Source organism: Gavia stellata, chromosome 5 (genome assembly GCF_030936135.1).
Source record: "Gavia stellata isolate bGavSte3 chromosome 5, bGavSte3.hap2, whole genome shotgun sequence".
Classification (NCBI taxonomy): domain Eukaryota; kingdom Metazoa; phylum Chordata; class Aves; order Gaviiformes; family Gaviidae; genus Gavia; species Gavia stellata.
The window spans coordinates 14,934,984-14,947,249 of record NC_082598.1 but is presented as its reverse complement, the minus strand read 5'-3'; the positions used below and the strand labels follow the sequence as shown (position 1 = coordinate 14,947,249).

Genomic DNA, 12,266 nt, shown 5'->3' with positions numbered 1-12,266 from the left:
TTCTGCCGCCCTGTCCAGAAACTGACCTGAGCTGCGAGGTACGCTGCCACAGCAAGGCAGCTGGAGCCCACCGGCTGAGGAGAGCAGAGGCAGAGAGCAGGAAGATGATCCTGGATTGTGCATGTGGGACTGGCGTTTTGAAGTGTAGGACAGGCAGAGAGGTTAGATACTAGTTTGAGGGTAGGGAGAACAGGACGGAGGCATGGCACGGAGGTGGCCGCCACAACTGTTGCAGCTGCTGACTGCACCCGTAACTGCTGCTGTCATCACAAGAACTTAGGGTATCATCAGCAAAAGTTCAGCAAATGTCGTTTCTATACACGCGCCAAACACACGTTGTGGTCGACAACAATGGAAGATAAAAGTATAAGAGAATGGCATAATTTGGAATGAATTCTAAACAAAAAAAATTAAAACCTGTAACAATTACTGTAACAAATCTATTTAGGATCTTAATGTAACAACATTTGTTGTAAAATAAGTACAGTGAAAAGACTAAAAGCACTGTATTAATTTCAGTTTCACTGACAAGGACTTACTCTTTTATATGTCCTTTCCTAAATTAAAAACAAACAAAAAAAGGAATCTAGGCTTTTGAAATGTGTTCAAACAACTTTTCAATGTTTCTCCATGTCTGTAAATATATTTTACTTACCTTCAAATCAATTTTCATGAACTAACAACAAACACTTACTGAAGAGATCTTAAATTTATTAGGTATTTTTATTACAACTTTTATATTAAACAAGACAAATATGTACTCAGAAAAACTGGACCCAGTGTATCACAGTTAATTTTTTCATATTTATACTTTTAATATAGTCAGTATTTCTATAAATTCAGATATTTTAATTACGGAGTTTTATAAAATTGTATTTCCTTTAAATCACTACGTAATTTTCCAAAACACCATACTATCTATGGCAAGAAATTTTCACTGGCCTTCTACCACTGTTTTTAACAGATTACTTCATGGTAGGAAACTCCCTATCTGGAAGTATTTTGCATTTGATTAAAACCCTATAAACTTCAAGCAGTTTTCGCCAGGCAACTCTGCCTCTTACATATGTGTAAGTTTTCTGGCTTGCCTAAATTGTTTCGGTGACGGCAATATAACAGCCTCTTCAAATTTTGCATAATTTTTGGATTTATTATACAATCAAAGTGGCAAGATTTATTATATTTAAGGAGGTGTTTAAAATTAATTTATTTCATCAGTCAATTTTTAGTCCATGTGACCATTTATATTGAAGTGAGTTGCATTACTAATTAAAACATTGAGTAGCTATGCGTATACAGGTAACTCACCCTTTAGATTTTCACTGAATGTGCAATATTACGTACACAAACTTGACAGACACTTTAATTATGCATTTTACAACACAAAATTAGCAGGTTATTAAAGCCTGCTATAGTGCATAAAGGGAACATCAGTCATGTAATTTTGAATTTTAGCATAACAAAACATTTATTCCATGGTGGGTTTTTGAATATGAAAATCCTATTTGCTCTTACAATAGTTTCTGCAAAAGGCCACCCCAAAAGGCCACCCCAGGTCCTGATAAACATTCATGACTATAAATATACATTGCTGGAATAATTTTAATACAGTAGACTTGTACCAAAAAATATACATTTTCCATAAAATCAAAAAATAAAATATCTGAAAATGTTCTGTAATAAATCTTGAAAAAGAGGAGGAATTCAGTCTTAAAAGTTAAATTCTGCTCTCACAATTTAAATTGAGACCAATGCATTATATTTTTACAGCCGACAGAAGAATTTGACTCAGTCTGCAAGATTAAAATGCAAAGGTTATGAAATGTATGCAAACTCTTATTTCAGGAGTTTAACTTTGTCCTTTAAAACTTTAAATTTGGGATTGTTATTCACTTTCTTGTTGAATATGACTAGAATATCCTCTTCTGATTTGTGATGTTCCCCAGCTACTGCGTAATACTGAGCTATAACCTGCACAAAGACAAAGGAACGGTTTTGAGTTAGTAAAGATTATTCCACTTTAAGCAATAATAAATTCACATTATTGTATTAAAAGTAGCATGGAATCTATTATGCTATTATTCCTTTGCAGCATTAGCACTGAATTTCTTCTGTAGTCCAGTAAGCAATAAAGAACATGTCCTTCAGTTGACATTCTGTCAACTGATATTCTGTTAAATAATGTCAAACCCTTTTGCCTATGTGGGGCAGGATTTTATGAACTTAAGCATTACAGAAAGAAATTCACAAGACCAAAGGAGATTAAAAAAACCATGTTGTACAGTACCTTTTTTCTTAGTTTTTTAATTGAAATTTCGTTGTCTGGAGCCTGTTTCAGAACAGCTTTGATGGTTCCCTTCCAGTTGAATTTACCTAGAAAATAATTAGGTGTACAACATCACTAGTAAAATTAGGTATTTCCAGCTCTTCTTCTCTAGTAGGAACCAGCCTTCAATCTCCTAATTTTGGAACCAGTTCAGCTACCACAACAGTTCATTGTTATCTTACTGACCCTACAACAGCAGGGTGTCTTAAGCATAAAGTCAGGTAGGCTGTTTCTGAAGATTATAATAGGATAGACATGAAGAACCAACATACGACTTAAACAACTAGTGTCAGGATTGCTTTTATGTAACTTCTGTGCTTCGGCTATTCAGCAGCAACTCTTACACAATACAGGAATAGTTGGGAAGATCCTGCCTCCTCACCCTTAGAGCACAGGTAGTCAATTTCACACAGTACCCACTTCAGGGCCATTAATTGGTAGCTTCCAAATAAACAATCTGTATGTCCAAGAACAGAAATTCCCCAACAGTAATAGTGCGTTGGATGATAGGCTTAAGTAGGTTTATCTAAGCATAAACTAAGGTCCAACACAGCTGAAGTCCAATTTATGATTCACTGAGCAAAAATGGGGATATAAGATAGACAAAGAGCTACAAGAGAGCTGTTACCCTTTTTCCCCTGTGTTGGCTAATGTACCTGGCAGTGGTGAGGAGACCTGCTGTGGTGAAATAAACGTGCCAAATTCCTCACTGCCCAGTGAAAGCACGTGTAGCTAAAGGTTGCCAGCACAGCAGAAGCAACAAATGAGAGAAGTAATTCAGCATCAGGTGTTAAGTGTAGCACAGTCTACTTACTCTGGAACAGGTATGTATACTGAATATACATATGTATATGTATACTGAGGCACAATTTATTTCATGGCTTGCTGCAAAAGCACCGTATTTATATTCTGCACTAGGTCTTTTGCAGAATAGTTTTTTAACTATCTAAACTCTCCCTTTAAGAATACCTTTGTCTGTTCCCACATTTTCTTCGTTGCCATTGGTGTTCCCTGTTTCCATGTCTTCTGAAATGCTTTCAGTTTTCGTTCTCTTTGTTGTGATATGCGGTTCCTCTAGAGATGGAATTGGATAAACATATGCAAAAAATTATAAAACTAGAAGAAAAGTTCTGATGTGACTTAAAGTTTCTGTTGTTGTACATGACTTTGTATTTGCTAAAAGGTTCAGACTTTATAGAAGGACTGTGCAACCACAGTGTTAAAAAATAATCTAATTTGTATATGTACCTTACTACTAAAAAAACCTCTGCTTGGGTAGATTATTGAGCTTCAAGGCATTGAGAAAAAGCACCTTGAAAACAAACAATATAAGGTGTAGGATAAATACCTTCTACATGTTTATGTTTGCGTTTCTTTACATTTGTTTCCTCTTCTATTTCTTTCTGATGGCCATTTCCATTTATTTCAGATTCATTCTCCAAGCTCTCCTTTCCTTTTTTGGACTTTTTACTCTTTTTTACTTCTGACTGGTTTTCTAATTTCAAGTCTTTTTTCTCCTTCTTTGTGTTCTTTTGTCTCTCTTCTTTTCGTTCTCTCTTACTCTTCTTCCTCTCAATTTTATCATCTGTCATTCCATTTTCTTCTGCCATTGTTTTTTCCCCAGTTTCTGCAGACTGCCCCTCTTCCTTCTGTTGTGGTTTGTCTTGTTCTTTTTCCCTTGAAATCTTTTGTTGAAAGACAGATTATTACAATTTTTACATGCCTTTTTTGACATTGCAACTTTTCTCTACTACATCATTCAGGAAGAACAATAATATCCTGAATTCAACTAAATTGCTTACACGTGGTGACACCAGTTACCTGAGAAATAGCACTAAATAGTGTGGCTGATGCTTCTTTTAACTTAACAGCCTAAATGCTAATTACCTTCACACCACAGAAGAAATGTTATCTTACAACATATATAATTTCTATTTGAAATTATTGTCTATGTATTTTTTTAACATATTTGCTAAATGTAATTATGTTAAGGGAGAGACAACTCTTTGATTTACACAGACAAAAATACAGCATTATTACAGCAAGATACAGGACCTAGTCCCAAATATGTGGCCCTTGAGTAATAATCTTAGCTTTGCCATCCAGTTCCCTGTCTTGGGATATGTCTGGGACAACAAACTATTATTGCATTATCTCAACAAAGGCAGTGCTGGTTGTTTTAATTGTACTTTTCTCACCTCAACATATTTGGTTTTCTTTTCATTTTCCTGGGCTTATAATAATTTTCTTGTAGAATATATTAATGAGCATTTTAATATTTAAACTTTAATTTTAATAATTACAAATTAAATACAATTACTCAAATGTTAATGTGGCTATTTAGAAAGAGAATACATGTTTATACAAACAACTTAATATCAACATGTTTTTGTAAAGAGTAATTTCAATTCAGTTTGAATTCCACTTAAGAACTTCCTTAAGTACACACATTTCAAAGCATGTATTACAAAGAATATCTTATGTTTTTAAGAACTCTTAAAGGTGCATTGAAATGATCTGAGCAAGAAACTTGTGTTCTATATTTTACGTTAATGCTACATTCGATGGAAAATGTAAGTTGTTTACTTGTGTTTAAATAAAATAATTGTTCAGATTCAAGATTATTGTTTTTTTAAATTAGTTTAAATCAAGCGGGAACTGCTTATGGCTTTAGTGAAGATGTATCAACTCAGAATTAATGTTCCAGCACGACAACGTACTTGAATTTCAGTGCCCAGAGTTTATGTTATGTTCATGTCCTTAAAAAAAAAAAATTTATTTCTTTCCTTCCTGGCTTATATATTTGGATTCTTCAGAAAAACTACAGATAGATTTAACTGGAATCATCAAATCAGGAACACGAAGCATGATCAACAAGGGATTAGTGTCAAAGTTGTGCCTGCGCTCTTCCTCAAAAGAAGCTGGGGGGAAGGGGAGAGCAACCTTTACATCAACAGAGAAGTAAAAGCTTCTGTAACAGCTTTCTAGTATCAGTAATAGATGTAAATAAACAATCAAAACAACACCCTACCAAAACATGCTAAGCTAGCACTGAAATAGCAAAGAATTAGGCACTGAGAAAAAAGGTCAGTGTAAGTCCACGATTTGGACACAGAAGTGGGAGAAATTTGCACCACAAACTGGAGGATCTCATCTCTCTCCACTAGTAAAATAGGTAAAATAGGTGCTGTTAATTTCCCACTCCAATACACATGAATTTGACGCCTATAAAGTTCTGAAAAGACGTTTTATTCCTTCTTAGTGTGTGGTAAAAGAACGGAACCAAAGATAAAGGCAGTGTTTTTCCCTTTCCTTATGTACTAATAGCAGGGAATAAAGTTAAATTAGCCTTCTGATTATCACGTCACAATCGTGTCACTGCGTCCAAGTTTTTCACCACAACGTGCGTAGTATGCACAACTACTTCAGCAACAGTATGTTCCACAAATTAGCAATTTAGTCTAGGAATATTACATTATAACATAATCCGTTGTAACAGTGGGAGACAATGTTTCTGCTAACATCTACAAAAGAAGTCTGAGAAGTTTTCCTTTCAGCATTTTTTAACTGCATTTCTGTTGTGCAATGTTGTACCTCTAACTTAACTTACATTTCTGGTTGCTTCAGAGAAAATATCCCACACCTGGTCTTGCAAAGTGCTGTCAGTAATTCTTAAACTGTTCTTCATCCAATTCTGTGCAGGAAAAAACCAACAATAACTGAAAAGGTGCATTTCTGATTTTTTTCCTTGATTACCACATATTTGGTTCTTGTTTTTATTTTCTTTTAAGAATCTAATCCCTTCTTCTGATTAAGATCTGGCAGACGTTTACTCTCTATGAATCTCTTAAACCTCCACGCTAAATTGTTTTGTATAATGCCTGCATACCGTTAGGAGGCTAGACCATGCCTCCCAACTGCCTCACCAACAGTAATCCAGAAGAGGTAAATATATAGAAAAGATAACCCTCAAGCTTTTGAATACAGCTGGTTATGTTAAAATCCTACTAAACCTTCTGACTGTTCCCATGAGTTAAAACATTAAGGATCTGATCTTATTTATTTATTTGTGTACTGGACAGACGGTCATGCTCCTAAATGGATACCTTAGTTTATTACAGAAAAGTAAAATTTAAGCAAATATCTCAATGCAAACATTTGAAAGTTGTTTGGTCTATTGCAGGAGTTCTTGCTGAGAATGAAAATCAAGCAGTAAATTTTAACTTATAATATGCTCACACTGTCAGCAACAGATCAACTTTCAGGAATGTGGAATTCTAAGTAAAACCTAATATAAAGATTTTTGTATTGCAATGGAAATCCCAGGAAAGCTGCATTAGTAAATTGGAACAATGAACTGACAAAACTTTTCATCTTCCACTGCAACACATCTTACCAAAAAGAAAGAGGCTTCTTGACAATATCACTTTCCCTGCTTAGAACATTGGTTTTGTAGAAAAGTATTCTAACCTTCATCTCGCCAGCACCAATTTCACCGCAGTTCTATTAGGTTCTATTTGACTGCTTTGGAAGCAATCATGATCTTCTCTCAGCCTCACAATCTGAGGCACAGAAGGGGGGCGGGGGGGAGAAAAAAAGGCCAGCTTGTCAGTAATTCTTTACTGATACCATATGAAACATTTGGAATTTGCTTTGGCTGTGATGCAAAGTTTAGTGAAGCACGCAGTGTGCGAGATTCTGTCAGAATACTGAGCAACAGGAAAACTCTCAAAACAGTATCTTGCCTTTACCAGGAAAAAACAAAGCCACAGAAATATGAATCCTTTAAAAGTATGTCTAAGAATTTGGACATTCAACAGAAATTACAAGTAGAAAAAAAGAAAGGTATTAAAAAAAAGAACAAGCCTACACATGGAGATTAAGCTTGAATGGTGAGTCTCTGGCTCAATACCTAATCAAAATGTCACACAAAGAGTCCTTTTAAGCAAGGAGGTATATTTTACAAACATTGCCTATTTGAAACTCAGCTATTATACCATCTATTTTCCAATGCCCAAATAACCAATTTGTCCGCCTTTGTTAAAAGAGTGGCACTCGCTAAGAAAGTCTATTTTTAAGCTCACTGTATGGATTACTACAAATCTCTATTAAAACATACCTGAAACTTTACTTTTTTTCTTGGAATATTATCAAAGACACGCATTTGCTCCAGAATGTTCCTCACTTTAGGGCTTATGTTTGGCTTCTTCATTACTTCATGAATTTTCTGAATGAAGAAAAACAGAATTAAACCAGCAAAGAAGGATAATGATCAAATGATACATCCAAGGTATGCAAGTCGGAAACACATTGGACAGAAACCACCCAGTACCCACAGACTGTATAGCCTGCTCGAAAGAACTGTTCAATACGCATGGGAAAAACACTAACCTTCGGTTTTATCATAGATCTTAAGACGCATCAAAGTTATCTATATAAATATTTATACCTATATAGTAAGCAGAGGCAAGCAGGACTGCTCACCAATGCTTTCTGATGTACAAGTTACAAACTGTAATGCAAATATTTAAAAGTAAAGTAACTGTATCACATAGGGGATTCTTGCAGCGTGAAGAAGACCTGCATTAGGAAAAGCAATTGTCAACCGATTGGTTTTTGCAAACTTCTGGAGTTAATTGTGAAAAATCAGGCTAACTTTGAGGCCCCAGTTTGACATGCATTTCTTTTGGCAGCAGTGCCAGCTTCAACAACCATTAATCCCCGGAAGACAGCTCAGGCATATGCCTACGCTACAGGTGCCAGCACAAGAGAAGAGAGGTTAGGCCAGGGCCTTATGGCAGTTACTTGACCAGCACTGCTGCTTGTGGGGGAAAAAAAGGTTCTGAGCTTCCCATTATTTAAAGATGTAGCCACTGGACACTGGAGAGCCTTCCTGTACTTCTGAAAATCTGTTTACTGAAAGGTTTTGTGGATCTGTTAAGACTACCAGAAAAGGACACTCTGTAATAATCCCTCACCTTTCTGTGTAGAAAGTACTTACTGTCGAGGAAGGCTAACTATTTGCCTAAGCCATAGCATCCACATCATACTGCCTTTGAACAATGTACTCAAACAATGTTCAATCTCAACAACAGCACTAATCTGTTGACTTTAGCGGTATTATTCATATGCCTTGAGTATGCACGTAGCTTAGTACTTTGTTAGATTGTGTTCTACACAAGATAGAAAGCAACACATCCGTGGATAAAGGCGATCTAACTATTTATATCTAATGGGGTTTTAAAAATGTGTTTGAGAGTTCCTTCCTAAAACCTTTAAAGGAAACTAACAGCCGTAAGAGGGTGGGTTCTTGCATGGGATAAATAACTACCTGAAGGGTAGGACAGAAAGGGTTGGAGACATTTCCATCCATGCTGGAGCCTCTGCTGTTCAACGTATTTACAAAATATCTGAAAAGAGGGCAGGAAAATTTTCCTGATGATATGAAGCTATTCAAGATGAGGACTGTGAAGAATTCCAGAAAGATCTGGAATGAATTTCCAGAATGAATGACTAGGTAAAAAAAGCTGAATTAAATTCAACACAAATTAATGTAAAGCAGCATGCATAGGAAAAGCAATCCTAACTTCACATCTAAAACGGCAGGCTTTAAGTTGATCACTGGAGCATTGGCACACGATCTTGGGGTTAAAATAGCCAATTCCATGAAAATGCCAGCACTGTAATCAGCAGCAGTCAAAAAAAAAAGTAGATCAACTGACAAAAATCAGTAAGAAAGGAATAAAGATGGACACAGAAAACATGACACAGAGTAAATCTGTGCTTCATCCATATCTTGAACCGTGTATGTAGTTCTTGTAATCTCATTTCACAAGGATACAATAAAACTGGGAAGACTTCAGAGGACCAAACATATGTATGAAGAACAACTGAGCAGAGCAGGACTTTTCAGCTTGGAACAGAGATGATGAGATGGGGAGGGATGCCTGACAGAGATCTACAAAAGCGTATGTAGCATGAAGAAGGTGGACAATGATCAATGACTCTTTGTATGCAAGAACTAGGGAACAAAGTAGTAAGAGATAGATTCAGAACAAAGAAAAGGTGTGCTTCTTACCAGGATAAGCAATAGACCTACCAAGGAATTGCCAAAAGAAAGCTGTGGATATTGGGAAAAACAGATCTCTGGTTTGATCCAGTATAGCCCCTCTTGTGTCTTTAACAATTATAAACAATAGTTATTTATCATATCTATACACAGTACAAACCTTACCTGAATCCACTCCTGTTGTTTAACATCTCCTTTGTTAGTTTTGGCTTCAAAATCTTTTCCACCGTATTTCTGGTCTTCACTTACGCACTTCACATGTTCCTTATAATCGTCACCCCTGAACACAGGAGATTTTTAACTGTAGTTCTCTGAAGTGTTTCAGTCCTTCAAACTATGCAAGACTTATGTAATCAACAAACTGAAGTAATAGATGATAGCATCTATCATTTAAACCTTACTACTGTCAACGCTTATAGGAGTAAAGTTTGACATACTTAAAGTACGTGCTTATAAGACTGCTGACATTTCTGTCATGCTACAGCCTTCAATGAAAATTTCTGACTTCCAAAATCAGATCTGTCTTCAGTATACTGCTGCTTTTCTTAATGACTTCATAACTTATGCACATTTGTACATGTAACGTACGTACAGCTGTTAATGCGTATCTGTGTTTTACTATCATGTTGACACGTTTTAAAATTAGAAAAGCAGGTGAAAAACGCTTGCAAAAACCTAATTCCTAAATACAGATACACTAATGTGGTACTGCAGTTCTGACCAATGTGTAAGTGACCTCAAAAAGGAACGTGTAACATAGATCTTAATCTTTTGTCAGTCAAGTACTGAGAAATGTAATCATTATTTGAGGACAATCTTACTTTCTTGTGCGAATTCATATATTTATATTTTGAAAGCAGACAGTAGCCCTGCTTTCTTCTGAGTTCTGAGAAGTGACAACCAAATTCATAATTTTTTATGTTATTGCCAATCTCACTCTCTGCAGTAGCAGAATAAGTAACAGTTGTTGATGATCAGAAGCTGAAAGCACCGTCACTTAGGATTGTGAAAGAAGAAATTGCAACTCTGTTTACTGTGTGGTTTAGTTGTCCTTGTGGTTCAAACTTGGATGATTAAGCTTGAAATTATATAAAAATATGTAAAATTTTGAAATACAAATATGAATTATTCAGAAATTGCCAAATTTAATTCTAATACACCACAGGAAAATCTTGTATTTGTGACAACCACTGCAGAGTAAGCAAAGCTATTTCCCATCCTTTACCTACCAGAAATCCTTGCCACAATCCATGCAAGAAAGGCACTGACAGTTTCTGCATACGTTCACATGTTTTTCAACTTGTGCTTTCTTCACAGATTCTCCACACGCACTGCATGTGAAAACTACCATGTTGGCGAGCGGTCAGCAGCTTCTACGAAATGGGTACAACCTTCTCCTCCCCACACAAGCACAGCCCTAGAAATACAAGGGGGAGATCTTGCATTTACAGCTTGGAAGAAGCACTTGGATGGCCGACAAGAAATGCAACTGTGCATCCACTAACAGAAAACCGAAGCAGTTCGACTTTGCACGTGCAAAAGTTCAGAAAGAAAAAAACATTTCGCCCGATACCCCGAGCACAAGGGAAACCAGCAACCCCCCCCCCACCCCATACCGATACGCGTCGCAGGCGGCGGTTCACGGTTCCCCTCCGCTTCCCGGCGCGACTCCGCCGCCCTCCCGCCCCGCTCCCCGCAGCAGACCCGTCTCCGCCGGGTCCAGACGAGCCGCGCCGCTGTGCGGGAGCCGCCTGAGGCGGGGCCCAGCCACACGGGGCGGGAAGGGCGGCCTGCCCGCCGCCCGCAGGCACCCCCGCTCCTCAGCGGCTGCGGGCTGCTGCTGTGCCGCCTCACCCCGCTCCCCCCGACCGCCGCCTGTCCCCCCGCACCTCAACGGCCGCCTCCAACCACCGCCCCGCGCGGCACGTGCGGGCCCCGCCGCCCCTGCTCTGCGCCTGCGCGGCCTCCGCCCCGCCCCGCCGCTCCCGTCCCGCAGCGGAAGCGGAAGGAGCGGCAGCGGAAGCGGCGGGCTGAGGCCGATGGTGGGGTTGGGGCTGCCGCCGGGCGGCCGCGCGGGGATGGAGCTGGGAGGTGGCCGGAGCCGGTAAGCGCTGGGCTGAGCAGGGCCGGCTCCTTCCCCTCGGCCGCTCTCCCCGCCTCTGCCAGGCTGCGCCGCGTTCCCCTCGCCCGAGGGCTGCGTGGCGGCCCTGGCCGTGTCCTCCCGCCGCGGCGGTGGCCGCTCGGCCCGCCCTCAGCCCCGTCCCCCTGCGGCAGCGGCTGCTCGGACCCCGCTACCAGCCCCCCGCCCTGCTCCGCCTGCGGCGTCTCCGCGCCTTCGCGCGGTGCCGCCTTGTCGCCTGCTCTCGGGGCAGAGCCCGCCCTCTTCTCGGTGCCCGGTCTTGCCTTCTGAGGCAAACCCTTGCTCTATCCCTCCATGCAGCACCTCGAGCCTGAGCTTTAGCTAGACATGACTGAGGGGAGCTTGAAATGGCAGTTTAAGCATAAATAGCGACTGTGTTGCTGGGGTTCCTCTGGTTCGGCAGCAGCTCAACGTGTCTGCCTTTTCCGTTGGGAGACAGGCACCTGACTGCTGAGAGAGTCTGAATTCACAGGTTGTTAAAGTACTTGCAAGATGCTGTAGTGGGAGACGTACTCAAAGAAAGCAGTTATCTGGCAGGCAGATGTGGTTTCTTTATTTTAAAGCTTGATAAAAGACGTGATAAGAATAAATAGAAAAAAGGACAATATAATAGGCCACCTTAGTACAACAGGAGGCAGTGAATCGCAGAGTAACAGAATAAATTAAAATGTGGAGCCTTTAGCGCTTACAAGAAGTGAGAATGGGGGCAACCGCCTTCTTCTCATGTTTAA

The 12,266-nt window shown here is 39.3% G+C and overlaps 1 protein-coding gene across 1 annotated transcript; it reads right to left on the bottom strand.

Moving 5' to 3' along the window:
• Window positions 1-795: 795 nt before the first annotated feature.
• Window positions 796-11,320, bottom strand: LYAR (Ly1 antibody reactive). Its single transcript, XM_059817927.1, has 9 exons — window positions 11,285-11,320; window positions 10,625-10,812; window positions 9,561-9,675; window positions 7,446-7,553; window positions 5,937-6,020; window positions 3,675-4,011; window positions 3,296-3,400; window positions 2,288-2,373; window positions 796-1,971 (listed from the first exon to the last, which is right to left on the bottom strand). Exons 2-9 carry the CDS (start codon window positions 10,744-10,746, stop codon window positions 1,837-1,839), a joined length of 1,092 nt encoding a protein of 363 aa, XP_059673910.1. The 5' UTR covers window positions 10,747-10,812; window positions 11,285-11,320; the 3' UTR covers window positions 796-1,836.
• Window positions 11,321-12,266: the final 946 nt, after the last annotated feature.

Coding starts and splice junctions, on each gene's coding strand:
- LYAR (XM_059817927.1), bottom strand. CDS start 10,746: ATGGTAGTTTTCACATGCAGTGCGTGTGGAGAATCTGTGAAGAAAGCA. Junction 7,554..9,560: donor AACAACAGGAGTGGATTCAG/GTAAGGTTTGTA, acceptor TTCTTCATTCAG/AAAATTCATGAAGTAATGAA. Junction 4,012..5,936: donor TCTCTGAAGCAACCAGAAAT/GTAAGTTAAGTT, acceptor TTTCAACAAAAG/ATTTCAAGGGAAAAAGAACA.